General features: G+C 44.7%; 1 protein-coding gene and 1 non-coding gene across 2 annotated transcripts in view; both read right to left on the reverse strand.

Moving 5' to 3' along the window:
• The window catches only part of MTOR (mechanistic target of rapamycin kinase), a 112,925-nt gene that overhangs the window by 31,518 nt on the left and 62,191 nt on the right, over positions 1–19,216 (reverse strand). The window contains exons 29-31 of the mRNA XM_008151774.3: positions 14,453–14,528; positions 10,902–11,041; positions 1,197–1,297 (exon numbers count right to left, since the gene is read on the reverse strand). Coding sequence (XP_008149996.1) covers positions 1,197–1,297; positions 10,902–11,041; positions 14,453–14,528 — 317 coding nt within the window. The remainder of the gene's footprint in view (positions 1–1,196; positions 1,298–10,901; positions 11,042–14,452; positions 14,529–19,216) is intronic.
• On the reverse strand, positions 15,687–15,793 carry LOC114235255 (U6 spliceosomal RNA). Its single transcript, XR_003621441.1, has one exon. It is a non-coding gene; the product is annotated as a U6 spliceosomal RNA (small nuclear RNA).

Consider the following 19,216-nt stretch of genomic DNA (forward strand, 5'->3'; position numbering starts at 1 on the left):
GTCGTGGCCGAGTGGGAAAATGGCTGCAGCCAGGAATGCAGCCGGAATGGCTTCCCCTGGTGGGGTGAGCATGTATCGAATGCCAGGAGTTCCAAGACCATCTGCAGAAAAGATATCAGCTTCATTAGCTGCAAACTGCAGGGCTGCCAATTTCATAAGGCATTTTCCTGCCTTTCACTCCAGCCCAGTAGCTCATCCATTCTCTATGCCTCTGGGTAAAAGCAAAATAGCAAACAATGACTCCTCAGGAAGTAATTTATTTTTGAAAAATGTTTTGGATCCAGCCCAGAGCTCATGAAAGGAAAGGCTATAAGCTCTGTGCCTCTAGAGGGACAGAATGTGGGCGGAAGGTTATGTAACCTTCCGCGGGACTGATGGGTGAAGCTCTTCTCCTGCAACACCCTATGGACCCTTCCCCTCATTAACATCTCTGAACAGACACTGGTAATCCTCTCAACCGGGGGTTGATCTCAGAAATCCACAGTCTGTGGGGGTTAAAAGGAAACCTCTGCTTTAAAATACTTGAAGAATGGGAGTAAGGCAGGCAGCAAGGAGGAGAAGGGAGAAAACAAAATTCTTAAAATGTTTGTAATTGTTAGAGACAGTGAAAGGCATATGGGGGCTCATTATATGATCTTCACTTTTATACTGGTCTATGTTGGGAAAGTTAAGAAATGAAAGGAGACAGACAGCTATCTTCTCTCTTTGTTCCTGCTTGGGTTAAAGACATGATGGGTGGAGCCCCAGCAACTGTACTGGATCATGAGGTAGACTGAACACAGAGGCCCCATGCAAAGCAGAAATATGGAAAAAGGCTAACGACAATGGAGACAGAATACTAGTCTGGGAATTCCTACCTTGAGATTTCTTTAATAAGAGAGAAAATAAACCAGTAACTTGTTTAAAGCAAAAGGCAAACCCAAAACAAAACCAAATACATCTCACTAAATTATCTGAATTTCGATGCTTGCTCACTGCTTCCCTTGGCTTCCCCGTGCAAAGCCATTTTTATCCCAGTCTAACAAGTTAGTCAAAATCATTCAGTAGGGATAGATGTAAAAGACAGAGGCACACAGACTGTTTGACACTTTTGCAGATCTGACATCCTACCTACAGCTGCAGTACCTTGCTTTCCGATGTGAGCACCCAGCCTCCCTCTCCCCATACTGACTAGGTGCCTATGAGGAAAGCCTTACCTAAACCCCATGCAGCTGCAGCAGCCATCCGGGCCATCTTGGCTTGGGTCTCATCATTAACCAGGGTCCACTTTTCACAGCACTGCTGGTGGAGCTGCCCCCTGGAGGAAAAGAGTTATACGCTTGAGTTAACCAAAATCACCTCTGTAACTTGCTGTTCTTTTGCTCTTGGGTTAGCTGGGGGCTACAGAGGAACCCGATGATAGGGACCTGCCTTGAACTCGTGCAGGAGCCTTTAAATAAAAAGCACTTTCAACTGGGTCACATGACAGAGAAGTGACTGGCAATTTGTTGTTCCTATGGCCTGGTACGCATAATTTATCTGACAGTGAGTTTATCAAAGATAGAGACCATGTCTAACTTGATGTGATGTGAAATGCCCTGAACATCTGGCCCCCTTCATAAATATTAAATACCCGCTCTCGCATGCCAGTGAACTCCAGCTCATTCCCTTTGGCAGGCCTAGAGAGAAAGCAATCTGAAGAGACACATCTGGACATTCATTTTTAGCTCAAAGCTATAGGGAGAACTGGCTCTTCGAAGTATTATACCAATGGCTGCAGGCTGAAATGAAACTCAGATGAAATCGATCTGCACCGAAGGAAGAAGGCTCTTCAATGGTCATAGGTAGACGCTGCTTATTCTCAGAAGTTTGCACAATTACCATGAGTGTGGCTAAAGACTATGAGGTATTGAGATTTTGAGTGATGCTCAACAGACTCTGGTACTCATTTCCCCCCCCAAATAAAGGTTTACTTTTTTCTTCTTTTTAAATCTTTGTTGTTCAGATTATTACAGTTGTTCCTCTTTTTCCCCTCCATAGCTCCCCTCCACCCGCTTCCCACCCCACCCCATGCCCTTACCGCCCCCTCACTGTCCTCATCCATAGGTGTATGATTTTTGTCCAGTCTCTTCCCGCACCTCCCACACCCTTTTCCCCTTGAGGATTGTCAGTCCACTTCCTTTCTATACCCCTGATTCTATTATATTCACCAGATTATTCTGTTCATCAGATTTTTTATTCACTTGATTTTTAGATTCACTTGTTGATAGATATGTATTTGTTGTTCATAATTTTTATCTTTACCTTTTTCTTCTTCCTCTTCTTAAAGAATACCTTTCAGCATTTCATATATACTGGTTTGGCAGTAATGAACTCCTTCAGCTTTTTCTTATCTGTGAAGCTCTTTATCTGACCTTCAGTTCTGAATGATAGCTTTGCTGGGTAGAGTAATCTTGGTTGTAGGTTCTTGCTATTTATCACTTTGACTATTTCTTGCCACTCCCATCTAAACTGCATAGTTTCTGTTGAGAAATCAGTTGACAATCGTATGGGTGCTCCCTTGTAGGTAACTTTTTCTCTTGCTGCTTTTAATATTCTCTTCGTCTTTTGCTCTTGGCATTTTAATTATGATGTGTCTTGGTGTGGTCCTCTTTGGATTCCTTTTGTTTGGGGTTCTCTGCGCTTCCTGGACTTGTAAGTCTATTTCTTTCACCAGGTGGGGGAAGTTTTCTGTCATTATTTCTTCAAATAGGTTTTCAGTATCTTGCTCTCTCTCTTTTTCTGGCACCCCCATAATTCTGATGTTGGTACACTTGAAGTTGTCCCAGAGGCTCCTTACACTATCTTCATATTTTTGGATTATTTTTTCTTTTTGCTTTTCCGGTTGGGTGTTTTTTGCTTCTTTGTATTTCAAATCTTTGACTTGATTCTTGCGATCCTCTAGTCTGCTGTTGGATCTCTGTATATTATTATTATTTTTGAGTGCTGGAATTCATAGCACTTTATTATGTATATTCGTCTGCATTTATCCAAGTCTTCAGCAAACATTGACAAATGAAGAGAAACGAATCCTTTCCAAAGACCATGGTTAAACAGAGTGGATGCACACAACGTTGATTGACAAGAGGGGCGGGGCAGGGGGCAGCGGAGGAGGAAGTCCTCTTATGCTTATACCTGATTGTGGACCAGCCTGGGGTGGCCTTTTCAAAAATAACCAAGTGTGTATATTATTTTTTATTTCATTCAGTGTATGCTTAATTTCTAGTTGGTCCTTTTTCATATCCTCGAGGGTCTCACTAAATTTATTGGCCTTTTGTAGAAAATTCTTGAAAAATCTTATAACCGTGGTTTTGAACTCTATATCCAGTTGTTTGCTTTCCTCCATTTATTTTATTTTATTTTTTTTATTTTTTAAAATATATTTTATTGATTTTTTACAGAGAGGAAAGGAGAGGGATAGAGAGTTAGAAACATCGATCAGCTGCCTCCTGCACACCCCCCACTGGGGATGTGCCCACAACCAAGGCACATGCCCTTGACCGGAATCGAACCTGGGACCCTTCAGTCCGCAGACCGACGCTCTATCCACTGAGCCAAACCGGTTTTGGCTGCTTTCCTCCATTTCTTTAATTTGTGACCTGTTTCTTTGTCTCCGCATTTTGTACGCTTCCCTGAGTTGATAGAGTGGCTTTGTGTGCTAGGTGTCCTATAGGGCCCAGTGGCTCAGCCTTCCCAGTTACCTGAGGTGGACACTCTTGGTGCACCCCTTTGTGGGCTGTGTGCAAGTCTTGTTGTAGTTAAGCCTTGATTGTTGTTGGTATCACTCGGAGGAACTGACCTCCAGGCCAATTGGTTGTGAGGATCATCAGCTCTGTCTACGATGGGAGAACTTCTGTGCTGGAGACACCCTTATGGGGCAAGACTTGCTTCAGTGTGGCTTTGGTGCTCACTGAGTCTGCCCCTTGAGTATTACGGATCTGAGGAGTTGTAATCTGGATGGTCCCACTCTGACCCCTGGGTACACTGGCTCTTGGATCTCCAAGGAGGTGCTAATTTAGCCTCTGCCTGAGGCCACCCAGCAGGAGCTATGGAGAGATCTGCAGATTCCTCGTCTTTGTTTGGGTTTTGGAGTTGCCCAGATGAGGCCCAGCTGTGAAGCAATGCAAGATGTTGTGGGGCCTTGGGCCTTCTTTTGGATGTTCTGGGTCTTTCTGACTCAGCTGCAGTTTGTTAGGTAGGTTTAGATTTCAAAGGACCAGGCCATTCATATGCAAAAGCCCCTGCGCACAGCTTGGATGGGGCGGAGTCTCAGGGCAGAGCAAACAGCAATGGCTTCCTGTCAGCCCTGCCGTAAGAGGCCCCTGGGTTTCAGTGTCCCTTGGTAGTTGCTGCAAGCACCTCTGAGAGAAAGCCGCCCTTGAGTTCCACCCGCTGCCAGACAGGCCAGTTTCTTCCTGTATGAGTCTGTGTCCCCAGAGTCTCACCCGGAACTGGAGTTCAGAGCAGTTGGGAGCTTGTGTCTCCCTGCGGACTGAAAAAGCCAGCTGTGTACTCAGTTGCCAGCCCTCTCCATGTGTGCGCCTCCGTACCTCTGGACTTTACTTCCGCAGCTCCTCTGAGTCTCAGTGTGCTTTTCTCTTCCCTTTTAGTTGTAGAATTTCCACTTAGCCAGCCTTCCTGTGGTTCTGGATGATGTCCGTTTTGTCTTTTAGTTGTAGTTTTGAAGTGGTTGTGTGCGGCAGCAAGTTCAGGTGTTTACCTATGCCACCATCTTGGTTTCTCCTCTCCAAAAATTTATTTAGAAAGTTCAAGAGGTAGAAAAAGTGAGCCAGTTGGGCTGCGTGGGCTCAGGAAACAAATTACAGAGGCAAAAGAAGGGCCCTTGGAGCTTAGGGGAGAGAGAGAACAAAGGCACACGCCTTGAGGGAAAATGCAGGAAAAGCAGAATCCAAAGCTTGTTGTCACAAACAGTTCAGCATCCCTCTAGCCTTTTGTCAGGGCTACCCCTTTCTGGGCTGAGAGTCTAAGGGTTTAGCTTTGCTTTTCATTTAGAGACAGGGAGCAAGTTCAATGTGAAACACTATGAATGATTACCCCAAGAGACCAGGCAGGAAGCAGTGCAGGAGCAGCATCCTAGGGAGGCGGCCCTGACAGTGGATACAGGCACCGCCTTCAAAGCTGCGGCTGTGTCAACAATTGTCAGAACTCTACCCAGGGAGATGGGGTTCCTCTCCCACAGTATTTGTTACAAGTAAGCATGAAAAAGAAAAAGAAAAAAAAGAATTCAGAATATACTGAGTCCTAAATCTCAAAGGCGGGGGGGTGGGGGGAGAACAAAATCAAATTAATAAAAAATGTGAGACTGTGTGTGGGACAAACATGAGGTTCTGCTTTCTGACACCTCTCACTGCACACCAGGGAGGAATAGGTAAAGGCTTCATCCCAGGACTTTGACTTTCCTACCCAGTATAGCAGCAGAAAGCTTAGAACACCTAAGTGGTTGGCTGACTCCCAAATAACCCGTTCTCAAGGATCCAGAGGCCATCTAAGGAATAGTGTGGTGAGGGGGTTTACCTAGGCTCACTTTGGCTGCAGCTGTGGCTGTGTGCATTATGGGGTTGGAGACTGACTCCTATAATTTTGCTTCCTAGAGACAGATGAGTATAGGCATAGGGGTAGGGTCTTAGCTCAGTGGTAGCCCTAGATCATTCCACCTCTAGCAAACACCTGCCTCAGGCATGTTCAGGATATATACTCAAAGCAAAAGCAATTTAGAAATTATACTCTAAATGAACTGACTGAATAAACCATGTAAGGAATCTACATATAATCAGGAAGAGAATTCTGCTTCTTCATCTCTTTTAAAAATCTTTTAAATCCCTTGGTCAGCTTCACTGCCACTTATACTTTATAGGTGATTATAAAACTGGAATGAACCCAAGAGGTCCGAGGTAAATGGGACTGAGTACTGCAGTGTCAGGAGACCTGGATCACAGGGCTCTTGGGAGACCTCAGGCTGGCTGTGCCAACTTCTAAGATGCTCAGTTTCCCAACTGTCACATAGGTGGACTAGACAAAATTGCATCTAAGATCTCTTCTCATATATCCAAGCTGTCCCTACTTAACCCATCTAAGGAAAGTAGTTGTCTTTAATTTAGAAAAGGTGGGAGGGGAAGGGACCAGGAAAGATTCAAAGGAGGAAAAGGCAGTCCAGGTAGACCTTGAATGATGGGGCAGGGTTTCAAAAACAAGGCAAAGGAGCAGAAGAAAAGGTAGGCAATTCAGGAAACTGAAGGAATGCAGAGAAAAAATTCTGTGGAGTTTGGAGTAGAGCAAATAGTTTGGCCAGAGCACAGATTCTGAGGTAGAGGTCACTGAGAAATGGGCTGAAGAAGTGGGCTGAGATCACAACACAAAAGACTTTGATGTGAGGCTGTGACATTTATACTAAACTAGTGGCCTGGTGCACGAAATTCATGGGGGGCGGGGGTGAGGGGGTTCCCTCAGCCCAGCCTGCACCCTCTCAAACAGGGACCCCTTGGGGGATGTCCGAAACTGGCAGTCAGACATCCCTCTTGTAATCTGGGACCACTGGCTCCTAACCGCTCATCTGCCTGCCTGCCTGATTGCCCCTAACTGCCTCTGCCTGCCTGATCGCCCCTAACTGCCCTCCCCTGCTGGCCTGATTGCCCCTAACTGCCTCTGCCTGCCTGATCGCCCCTAACTGCCCTCCCCTGCTGGCCTGATATCGCCCCTAACTGCTCCCCCCTGCCGGCCTGATCACCCCTAACTGCCTCTGCCTGCCTGATCACCCCTAATTGCCCTCCCCTGCAGGCCTGATCTCACACCCAACTGCCCTACCCTGCTGGCCTGATCTTGTCCCTAATTGCCCTCCCCTGCCGGCCTGATCTCACCCCCAACTTCCCTCCCCTGCCAGCCTGATCTCGCACCCAACTGTCCTACCCTGCCGGCCTGATTGCCCAACTGCCTCTGCATTGGCTCCCACCACCATGGCTTTGTCCGGAAGGAAGTCGGACATCCGGAAGATGGCCGGTCGACCCAGTCTAATTAGCATATTACTCTTTTATTAGTATAGATAGATTATACAGGATAGGATTGCTTAAATGCGGGGGAAGGGAAAAAGCCTTTTTCAGCAGGAGGAGATGCTCTTGGCAGACAAAAATACATAATCCCTATATCTGGACTGATAGCCAGCCATATGCACTATACTGCCAAACTGGTCATTAAAAAATTGAACCTGCCGAAACCGGTTTGGCTCAGTGGATAGAGCATCAGCCTGCGGACTCAAGGGTCCCAGGTTCGATTCCGGTCAAGGGCATATACCTTGGTTGCGGGCACATCCCCAGTAGGCGGTGTGCAAGAGGCAGCTGATCGATGTTTCTCTCTCATCGATGTTTCTAACTCTCTATCCCTCTCTCTTCCTCTCTGTAAAAAATCAATAAAATATATATTTTTTAAAAAATTGAACCTTACACCAAACAGCTATTGCCCTTAAAACCCCTCCTCAGCCCCCACCTTAGGTTCTGCCTTCGCAGTTCACCCAGATTAGGTTCTGATTGGTCAGTTTCTATGCCAGTCAGCGTCTAAAGCTCCGCCTCCTAGGCAGCCACTGGCTCCTCGCAGTTCACCCAGATTTGGTTCTGAGTGGTCGGTTTCTATGCCAGTCAGCGTCTCCAGGCCTATCTCCAGGCCTGATCAGAGAGGCGGGGCTGATCAGCAGCCCCCGCAGATGCTGGCGAGGCCTGGAGAAAAAGAGAGAGGCAAGGGCTGATCAACAGCTGCCACGGAGGCTGTAGATCAGACCCTGCTTCTCTCTCCAGGCCTGATCCACAGCCCCCTTGCCACGGCAACCCAGCACTGACTGCAGGACTGACTTCCAGTGTTCGGTCAACCATTTGGTTGTTTTGGACATTACGGACCCTGGCTCTTTATTTATATATATATATATATATATATATATATATATATATATATATATATAGACTATATATATATATATATATATATATATATATATAATTTGAAGAATTGATTAGAGTTAAATTTTGAGAATATTTACATTGTTTTTTTATCTTCTTCTTAACATATAGTTGTATGATAATCAATTTGAAAGTTAAAGAAAATTGGTTTTGAAATAATGTAGTTAATTCTTATTAACATATGTTTCTCTTACTTTTGATCAGTACCAGCCAATAGAAGATTCTATGGTGAGGGATATGTTCTGTATCTGCCCTATTCAATGCGGTAGCCACTAGACGCAGTGGCTACTGAGGACTTGAAATGTGGCTAGTGTGACTGGATTATTAATTTAATTAGTGGCCACCACATTGGAGAGTGCAGTTTAGATACCTGTTGGACATAAAACACACACCCCAGCTTTAGTTGCACAAACTGATGGAGCAGATTGATAGGATATGTTTCCTCAATTTATTGAGGTAAATGATGAATGTGAAATGCTAATTATGAAAATAAATGATAACACTTGAATCTCTCTAATAATGGCTGTCAGACAAACCAATTTCAAATAACTATATACAGACTATTATCTGTATATATATGTGATACAATGCCTAAGGCTAATTTCATTGACATTAAATTTTCATATACAACATCTTTTATTTGGGAAATATAACTCTATATTAAGAAATAAAAATAGCAATCATTTAGCAAAAGAATATCTGTAATTAGGTACAGAAAGAATATGTGCAGCAAGAGATCATTCTTTTTAGAAGTCTTACTTTGATTTTTCAATTATATTTTTTAAACTCTGAGGTATAAAATTTTTAAACAAATCAAAATTTGCCTATATAAAAGAGACTGTGGTTTAGTGACGCAGTCAATGAAAAGATGAAGAAGCACCTGTAGGTACTCACAAGTCTAGTGGTCTAGACTTGTTAAACGAAAAAGACAAGGTGCAAAACGGTGTGTTGACTGCACTGTCATGACAAATGCCTGCGTGCACGGGTCCTCCCTGAAGTCTACATGAGGACCTGGTCTCCGTGGCTGGGAGACAAGGGGATGACTTGGTTTTCACAGTTCCATCACTGTTTTTTTACTATTGAATTCTGTGCTATATATATATTACCTTTTCAAAAAATAATGCTTTAAAAAATGAATACAAAGCTGTACATTAAAAAAATAGAAGCCTTCAGGGACAGAGGTTCCCTGTGCAGATCCAAATGCAAGGGCACAGGCATACGGATTCTATCTCCCCAAGACAGCTCTTTGGAGGCCTGGTTCAGGAGAACCTTATGCTTTGGGTTAATCAGGCCTCTGAGGAGTGCTGGGTGTTCCAGCCTCATCTTCATTCTGGAAGCTCAAACTGTAATGCCTTTACCCTCCTCACTTCCACATCTAATAAGTCTCCAAATCCCACTAATGCCACCTCCTAAACATCTCTGGACCCTGCCTTTCTCCATCCCTACGGCCTCAGCTTTCCCTGTTTGCCACCATCATCTCTCCCCTTGGACTGCCTCTGAACTTGTCTTACTATCTCCTCTGGCATTCCTTCAATCCTCTTCAATTTGCCCCTAAAGGGTCTTTTTATAAAATAAACCTGTCAATTATGGCTCTTCAAATATTTGGATGGCTGCCCAGTAGCTCTTAGGTTAAAGTCCCAATGCCTAACTTGGCCTATAAACCGCACGCACATGCTACGGTCCCTGCCTACTTCTCCTGCTCACCTTTTACCTCTTTCCACATCACACCTGACCCTCCAGCCATACTGAACTTTCAGAACCTTGAATCTACATTGCTTGCTCCTCCTCACTGCACAGGTCCAAGTAGGATATCACTCCCAACTGGAAGCTTTCTTGAACCTTCCAAGCCTGGATTAGGAGTCTTATTTCCCACAGTTCCCTGGGCTTCCCTGTGTAACTGTATTCACGCTGCATTACAACAGCCTGGTTGTCTGCTCCAAAAGCTCGGGAAAGGCAGGGGTCGTGTCCTTCTCATTCATGGCTGTGTCCTTGGGGCCTGGCACGGACGCTGGCAAAGAGAAAGCGCTCAATAATTAATGGTTGAATGAACGAATGGAGGACCATTCTATGTCCAACAGAAGGTCAGATAATCTGCTCATGAGAAAAAGTGGTATGGCATTTTAACTATTTAAAACTGTAGTTAAACTATTTAATGACTGGAGTGTGGCATCTTGTTTTAATTATTTAAAAAACTGCACTTGATGTTAGAAAACAGAATGAAAACCATTTTTTCTTCACCATCTCCATAAATTCCCCAAACCAAGACGTAGGTAAGTGTTCTCAACTGAGCACCACTGTTGCTTCTACCTAGAACTCCCTTTTCCCTCTCCCCACTCTCCTTCACCTGCCTCCCAACCTTGGCCCTTCCTCCAGGGGGAACTGCAAGATCAGTCTTTGGTCTTGTGAAGTCACGAGTTCATACCATGGTCACCGTTCGCTCAGGCTTTAGTAACTATCTGTTATGTGCTTGTCTCACCACCTCACAACGGAGGCCTTGTTTCCTGTCTTTTTTACACCTGGAGCCTGGCATGGGGCTGGGCATATAAGCAAGCATTCAGTAAAGTTGAAGCACCTGAAGAGGGCAGCCATTTGTTCTTTCCTAAACTCACTGGCAGTGCTAACAAAGAAGACCTAGGCGGTCTTCATCAGTCAGTCAAGGTCAAGAGGCAGATGGAAGGAGCAGGTGCAGATCCAGAGCACAACCCAAGCCTGTCCTGTCCAGAGCATGATAAAGTTTATGTTGTTTTTTGTTTTTGTTTTTAAAGAACCTTTTTTTCTATTTAGCACTGAGACAGAACAGAGACAGAAATATTCATGGGAAAATACCAAATGAACAAACTTAAGAGAAGTCTGTTTGGGGGAGGCCTTTCAAAGACAGGACTTCTCTAGCAGCCACTCGGTCATCACCCTGCTGCAGCTCACCATTCCCCCAAGGCCTCGAGGCAGCGCATGCGGCCCAGCATCAGCTCTGGGTCATCCTTGTTGGTGTCCATTTTCTTATCATAGGCTACAAGGGCATCCTCCCACTCGTGCAGTTTTTCATACCAGGTGGCCTGGATCTCCTGCCAAGTGGAAAAGAAGGACTATGGTGAGGCATGGAGAACAAGAGGGGCACAGTTTTAATCCGCACACTCTTTCCTAAGGTGCTGTGTTGTATGGATGACACTTCACCTATCACAGTATGTCTTGGCCTTGATTGAAAAGAACTCCGGAATGTTTGAGGTATGCTGGGTGATGATAGGAATGTTGGTTCTTGGCACACCGATGGAATGAATGATCCTGGAATAATCTGAGAGTAGATGTCAGGTCATGTCCTCCCCCATCATTTCCTGCCCAGATACAGAAGCCACCAGAATGCCAGTGTGCAGGGATACGAGGACAGGAAAAACCATCTGGGACAGCAGGAAGCCCCGAACAGAGCTCCTGCAGGGTGCCAAGGCCTTGATCTGCTGGAGTGCTGATGGCGGCCACATGGCAGGGATGGCAGCTGCTTGCTTGATGGGGCCAGAAAGTCAGGCCACATCTGCATATTTACTGGAGGAAAACAGCTCACTTTTTAAAGGCGATTGATTCACTGCATCTCTTCACGCATTTTTAAATTTCCAGGAAATAATTTAGAATACAATATAATATACCACTTAAAATTCTTTGGAAAACCTTTCCCCCTTCTCCTCAAGTCCCCCATCCAACGTTCCCTCCTGCTCAGTGCTTGGCAGCTTCACCAGTGTCAGGGCCAAAGGGTGGATTCCAGCACTGGGCAGATGGTGTGCCACGCTGAAACGCAGTGTCGGCCACGTGAGAAGAGGTGCTGCAGACTGTGGCTCTCTAAATGGTCAGGGGGCTGTTTTATGTCTCAGTCTGCCCTCCATCTGCCCTCCACCTCAGTTTGTTTTCTGGGCTTCATCACCAGCTTAGTAAATGACTATTTCTCTACCAGACCCGGGCAGTGGCTCTCCAGGGATTTCTTTAACAACAGTATGATTCTGCAGTGGAATTTATATGATATAATGCACTGCCCATATTAGTTCCCCCTATTGCCCTTCTCTCCTTTCTAAATAAAACAGCTATCTGAGTACCATATAAACTCACAGCAACTCTTCTAAGCTCGCTGAAAGGGTCTTTTCTTTTTGAACCCCTGTAAGGAGGTCAATTTCCATTTTAGGTCGTTAACTTGTACTTCCCCTCGTTTGTTTCAGCAGTCAATCCCCTCTGCTGCCCCTGAACTAATCCTGCTTCCACCACAGCCTTTTCTCCAATGTCAGTGGATAGTGGGGTTCCCAAAATGGCATCTCTGGCTCCGTGGCAGGTAAAACTACCTAAGCTTCATTTTCCAAGCCTGTTTAGAATATGCCTCAACATGAAAGAGAAAACTCACAGAGAAAGAGTGACTGCAAAGACAGTGAGAAATTAAAAACTCTTAAATTAAAAAGTAACACTGGAGAATTTCCTGTTTTGCATTTCTATACGGGATGGAAAAGAAAGGAGGGGCTAATGACTAATGTGTGGCATGCACAGTATGAACAAGCAGAAAATAGAGGGAGCGGCATATGGAGCAGGTCAGGTAGGGGGCAGGATATTTTGAAGTGCAATAGATTGCAGAAACTATAAGGTTTAAGCAATGCATCACACAAAATCCTAATGAGATTGCTGTTACATAAATTGTGCTGAGAAAGCGCAGGCTCTGCCAAGAAAAAGCAAACCATTGTCAAGTTTAATATGATTCAGCTACCTACATGTAACAGAAAACCAACCATGGGTTTAGCTAATGGACACCTTTAGGAGCTGGAGACAGAGGGACTTTCATGTAAGGTTGGCATTCTCAGCCACTGGGGTAAAAACCATCCGCTGGGAGATCACCCGAATACCAGATGACTGTGGCATCCTGGTTTCAAACTGGCACCCACTGTGGTCTAGAGCTCTAAGGCTATCAAAGAAGAGTACATCTTTGTCTGGGTGGACTGCCTAAGTGCCCTCTCTGCCAACTTTCTTTCCTCTGCAAACAAGGACGGTGGCATGGATGGATGAGACATAGTCCTTTTTGTTTTTTTTTTTAAATATATTTTATTGATTTTTACACAGAGGAAGAGAGAGGGATAGAGAGTCAGAAACATCGATGAGAGAGAAACATCCATCAGCTGCCTCTTGCACGCACCCCACTGGGGATGTGCCCGCAACCAAGCCACATGCCCTCGACCGGAATCGAACCCGGGACCCTTCAGTCCACAGGCCGACGCTCCATCCACTGAGCCAAACCGGTCTCGGCGAGACATAGTCCTTTTTGTTTTGTCATCTGGAGAGATGCTTTCTTGGTCTAGTTACAGATCTATGCTCAACACAGCAAAATATTCCCATAATGGGTTCAGTCCTTGTGTGAAGCAAAAGCCTGGGAAGTAGCCACAATTTTCTTCACTCTAACACACTGGGCTCTTGATGAAAGCAAACCAGAGTAAGTGACCTACACTACTAATGCAGGGTTCCTTATCAAATATATGGACCCAGAACGCCCTGACCTTCCAGGAAGTCAATGCTAAGCTGATTAAGTCGATGCTTTATATATGGTTAGGAAGTTACCAAAGCACCCTCCCAGGACCACAGAGAGTAATGGAAACATTTTAATATTGGTAGGGCAAAGATGGCAGGAGAGAAGAAGCTATGTAAGCAATAATGAAATGGAACAATCGCTCAATATCAGGTATAAATTATAGTATATTTTTTCTGGAGAATTGGCCATGTTTTTTTTCTGATGTACTGAGTGTTACCTGTGGGCCAGGGGCAATGCCAGCTGCCACAGATGACACAAAGATAAATCAGGTCAGGCCTAAACACCTGGGCTCTGATGCCAGACTGCTCAGGTTCAAGTACTGGTTCTGCCTTTTTTAAAAAAAAATATTTTATTGATTCCTTACAGAGAGGAAGGGAGAGGAATAGAGAGCTAGAAACATCGATCAGCTGCCTCCTGCACACCCCCCACTGGGGATGTGCCCGCAACCAAGGTACATGCCCTTGACCGGAATCGAACCTGGGACCTTTCAGTCCGCAGTCCGATGCTCTATCCACTGAGCCAAACCGGTTTTGGCTGGTTCTGCCTTTGATTCCCTCTCTCAGCTCAGGTGAGGTTGTTATCCTGTCAGGACCATAGTCTCATCTGTAAAATGGGATAACAATAATACCTACTCATGAAGCTGTTGTGAGGACTGAATTAGATGAAGTATAGAAAGCACTGAAAGCACTGAGCAAAGGGCTAGGCGCATGCTAAGAGTTTGATAAATCTGTCTTCAGGATATGTGTTCACTTTGAATAGAGTCCATATAGCCACTGTCTCCTTGGTCCTTAAGGTATAGGTATAGGTAAGTTACATCAGACTGTTACCATTAAGAAAAATGACAAGGAAAGTAACTTTCTCAAGGTCGTGGCAAGTGCATCCCTAGCCAGGTTGCCACCTCTTACTTTTCTAAAAGGAATGAAGCACTTACCAGCTCTCCGAAGTGTTTCATGGCATATTCCAACACCCCGGCAGCGGCCTCTGGCTGCTGTAGCTTATTATTAATGCTGGGAAAACAAAAGGATGAGGTGGTTATTCTTAAAATGTCAGCGCATGGGAGGCGTGGGGTCATTTGTGGGCAGGTGGCTCACCGGCATGTTGGGGACAAGGTCTTGCAGATGCAGAGAATCAGTTACTATTCCCACTCAGAAAGCTCAGCCTGAATGATTTCATCTTGATCGCATACTCATTGTGAGGGGGCACAGTTGGTGGACAAGAAGCTTGCCTGCTCGGCCCTTCCTCCAGCTGGCACAGGCTGGTTTCCTCTTAGACACTGTAGGTCAGGCAGCACATGTCTGCCTTTTAAAAACTAGCCCCTCTGGATCCAAAACTGTCCCTGTTGTACAGCAGAACCAGATGAGGTGCCTTTGAACTTTTAACTCTCACTTCTCCCCAGTTGCCTTCAGTAATAATAACCAAAATAAATGAAAATCACTGGGCTCTGTGGGCAACACAGAAATGACAGTGAGGCTGGGTCACCCACGTCAATGACAGCAAATCCCGGGACTGTGGCTGTGCAGCCACCTTGCCTGCTCCCCTGACATCTCGTCTCCTCCGAGTTCAGATGCCCCCTCACCTACTTCTGCAGCAGGCTGCGAAGGAACCACATCCAGCGTTACCTGCCTGGCCTCTGGCAGAGACGCCTTTCACTACCACCACCCTTCTTTGCTGATGTCACCTGCGGGCAGCATGTGGCCAATAGGGACTGGAGGACTGTAACTATACTGGGGCAACTAGCAGTAATGCAGGAAGGCCTGGTGGCTGGAATCAGTTCATCAGGGAGGCTGCAATGGTCCTGAAAGCAGGAGAGCGCAGGACTTGGACCTTGTTCCAGTGGGAACCTATGTAAGAGGGTGAGCAGCAGCCGACAGAACACTAAACCCAAGCTCGAGTATGAAAGGAAGTTAGGAGGGAAGGCACAGGCTTGAGCAAGTCAAAGACAATATGATTATATCTGTTCACAGGTAGGGAGCATTTTTTTAAATGTGACAGACCAACTTGGAAGTCTAGACTGGTTTAACAAGCAAGAATCCAGTTTACTGCCCTGAGTACAAACTATTTGACTAGGATTCATTTTTAAGTGGTTTTGGGAAATTCCAGGTTTTCGGTTCAATGTGGTAATATGGCAAGAGATTACTGTTATAAATATTATTATTCTTTTCTTTTTTTTAATGGAACGGGTCACGAATTTGCGTGTCATCCTTGCACAGGGGCCATGCTAATCTTCTTTGTATCGTTCCAATTTTAGTATATGTGCTGCCAAAGTGAGCACATAAATATTATTTTTAAAAACTTGAACACCATTACATTTCTTCCAATAAAAGCAAGAGGGAACCGCCCAGAAATATGATGAACTGGAGCAGTTAACATTTGTGAAAGTAATAATCTAATGTCTCATTCTTACGAAGCACATTTCAAACAATCTTTCCAACCTCTCACTGCCTTGACCTCACACATCCCTAAGAGAATGAAGAAAAAGGTATTTTCCATCCTGTTTTACTGCTGAGGAGACTAAGGCCCACACGGGCAGTGATTTTCCCCAACGCCTTCAGTGACTGGGGACAGTCCCCCTATGACCAAAGCAATACTGTGCCTCTTCTTTATTAAGGTGAGGTTGGCGGTGAGGCAGCTTTGGACTTGGAGTCAAAAGACTTGGATTTGCATTTCTGGAGGTCCAATTCTGCTACTTATAAGCTGGGTGGCCATAACCAAGTCACTAATTTTGGGTTTCAAATTTCTCATCTATAAAATGAGGCTAAGCCCTGGCCAGTGTAGCTCAGTTGGTTGGGTGTCATCTCATACACCAAAAAGTTGCCGGTTCAATTCCTGGTCAGGACATATGCCCAGGTTGTGGGCTCAATCTCTGGTTGGGGGCGTGCAGGAGGCAAGTCGACTGATGCTTGATGGATGTTTCTCTCTCTCTCACATAAAAGTTTCTCTCCCTTCCTCTCTTCTCTCTCTAAAAATAAAATAAAAAATAAAATAAAATAAAATAAAATAAAATAAAATAAAGTGGGGCTAATACTACCTCCTTCACAGGGTTCAGGGAATTAAATGGAATAATGGATATAAAATTGCTAAGCAGGCCCTTATTAATGCTTTTTCTTTCATCTGTTTTTGTCCAAGAATAGAAGTTGTTAGAAACAGTTTTATGCTTTTTACAAAAAAACATACATCTTAGGTTGAGGCTGGAGCCAGCACCAGTAGATCATCAAGTTCCAAACTCATCCTGTAGAGGACTAGTGAAATAGTCCAAGCTACCGTGGTCCCTCTCTTTTACTTACAGGAGTAGATAGATAGGCAGCCCCCTGTGGGATCTACTGGGCAGGCCCCTTAGTGCTCTGGCCCAAGCAAAGCAGTGAGCCAGAACATTCTCCACAAGTTTTTTGCTGTCGAATTCATAGAGGTTTTCTAAGCTGAGAATGAAAAGCCAAATCCAAAGGGACTAACCCCACCACACTTGCATCGTGAAGCAGTTTCCCATTCCTCCTGGCCCCGAAGTCAGGTTCTCAATGTTGTTGCTCGCTCACATGGGGCTGGGTGAACTTTAAGGATAATTAATATCACTGGGGATAGATTTGTGGTTATCTAGTTCCTTGAACCAAGTAAAGATTTTGGAAGCATAAGAAGGCAGGAAAAAAAGAAAACCAGTTATCTATTATACTATAATCAAATATGCAACATACCATATATAAACATAAATAACTACATATTTTATATATTATTTATAGTCCTAATGTGGACTACTGGGATGGTCCTGGTAGGAATATAAACTATTTTGATGAGGAAGATAAAGTATTCTTTGCCTGAATGAAAGGTGTTAACTCTTAAGGATGAAACATCAAAATCTAGGTGTTCTAACAACTATCTTCTAATCTTGTGTTCTGGAACATATTCAATTTTCAAGAAAACATTAAAAGTATTAGCAAAGTTTGCCTCACTAGGGATAAAACAACACAAAACCAAAAACAAGTGAAAGTCTCTTCCCGTGCCACTCTCCCACGCATTACACATTAAAAATAGTTTTACAAAAACTGATGAAAATTAGGGAGTAGTGACTGGAGGCCTCAGAGGAGAAATACAAATTTTACTTCACTGTTGCTATGGCTTGGATATACCTCCACCACAACTTTGCAAATTAAAAAAGAAAACTCCTCATATTGCCCCACTTCTTTAAGAGAAAGGCCAAATAAGTCATCTGCATAATCCTCCCCACTTGAATGTGTGTGGAGGCAGGCGAGGATGCAGACAGCCCTGGGGAAAGGAAGAAAGGGGCCGGGCTCCTTCCAGGGACTACTGACCAGGCCTTCAGCAAGGCAATCACAGGAATTACAACCCTGACGAAATGGACTAAAACACATCCATGAAAAATGAGTGGGATCGGTCTGAGAAAGAGTCCCTTTCAAATAGTAAGTTCTTAGTTCCTCATTTGAAGACCTGAAGGAAAGAAGAAGACTGTACACACCCACTTTTGACTACTCAAAGAAGAGATTTTTAAGTTAGCCAGCGGTTATCACCCATTTAATCTTTCCTCCTTCCTGTTTTTACTTTACTTTCCCATAGGACTTTCTCCCTAAGCTACTCTTCTCTATCCTTTTCTTCCGTGGGGTCTCCAATGCATCTAAGGCTGCTGTTAAATGCAAACACAGACGTGGAGGTTCTGGAAAGGTAAGTGAACAAAACTCTTGGTACTCAAGAGTCTGTCGTTTTGTTTGGGACTTTAGCTTTTTTCCCTTCCTCCACGACGTCCGGCGCTCTACCATGAGAGACAACAATGTATTATAATGACAACAGAAAGATACCTAAATTTATTGAGAGCTCACTGTGCTAAATGCTTACATGTGCTATCGCAACCCCATGAAGTAGACACTATTATTTATATTCCCATTTTAATATGAAGAAACTGTGGCCCAGTAGGTCACAGGCTATTGGATGTTATCCTTTCCCTTAAAAAAATTGTACCATTTGAAAGGCTCTTAAATAATAACGCAGAGTGTACTGTAAGCTCTGCAATGGGAGGGACAATGTCTTAGTTTTCTACTCTGGGCATCAGTAGGCACCCAGTAAATAATTGTGAAATGCATGAATAAAAGCACTGGACGGGATGTTTTGATGATCTCTCTCTCACTGGCCATTCAAGAGAAAGGAACCCTACTGCACCTTCATCTTAACGTCCTCACTAACATTATGGCGAACACTCCCCTCCACCCCGCAAGCTGCCATCCCCTAGTTTTTGATTTCCTTTCAGGAGGTACTAATACGCCTTAAAGTCTCCCAGTGCAATAGTCAGCCATGCTGCCACAGCGAGCTTTTCCGAGGCAGCTTGTTCAAGGCTGCCAGGCTGGCAGACAAAGCCCAGATTGCAATGTGTGGGATAAATTAGCCTCCATGGAAACTCAGTAGTTCCTAGCTACTAAGTCCCCAGTCTCCTGCCTACTTGGGTGACACAAGCCTGTCCTTTGAAATATTCCCCTTTTAAACTCAGATGTGGTTTTATGAGACTAGTGGGAGAGACTGCTCTGAATCTACAGAGCAAATGGAAACTGCCTATGACGTTTGGCTCACGGGAAAAAAATCACCTTTGCTCAAAAGCCCCCCCTAATGAGGAACTCTCGTTTTATGGGGCAGCTGGGAGCTTTCTACAGCCCATTCTATAAACACTCCCTTGTGTGCCCCTCAGTCTTTCCCTGTTAAT

The sequence above is a fragment of the Eptesicus fuscus genome, chromosome 9, assembly GCF_027574615.1.
Source record: "Eptesicus fuscus isolate TK198812 chromosome 9, DD_ASM_mEF_20220401, whole genome shotgun sequence".
Taxonomy (NCBI): Eukaryota; Metazoa; Chordata; class Mammalia; order Chiroptera; family Vespertilionidae; genus Eptesicus; species Eptesicus fuscus.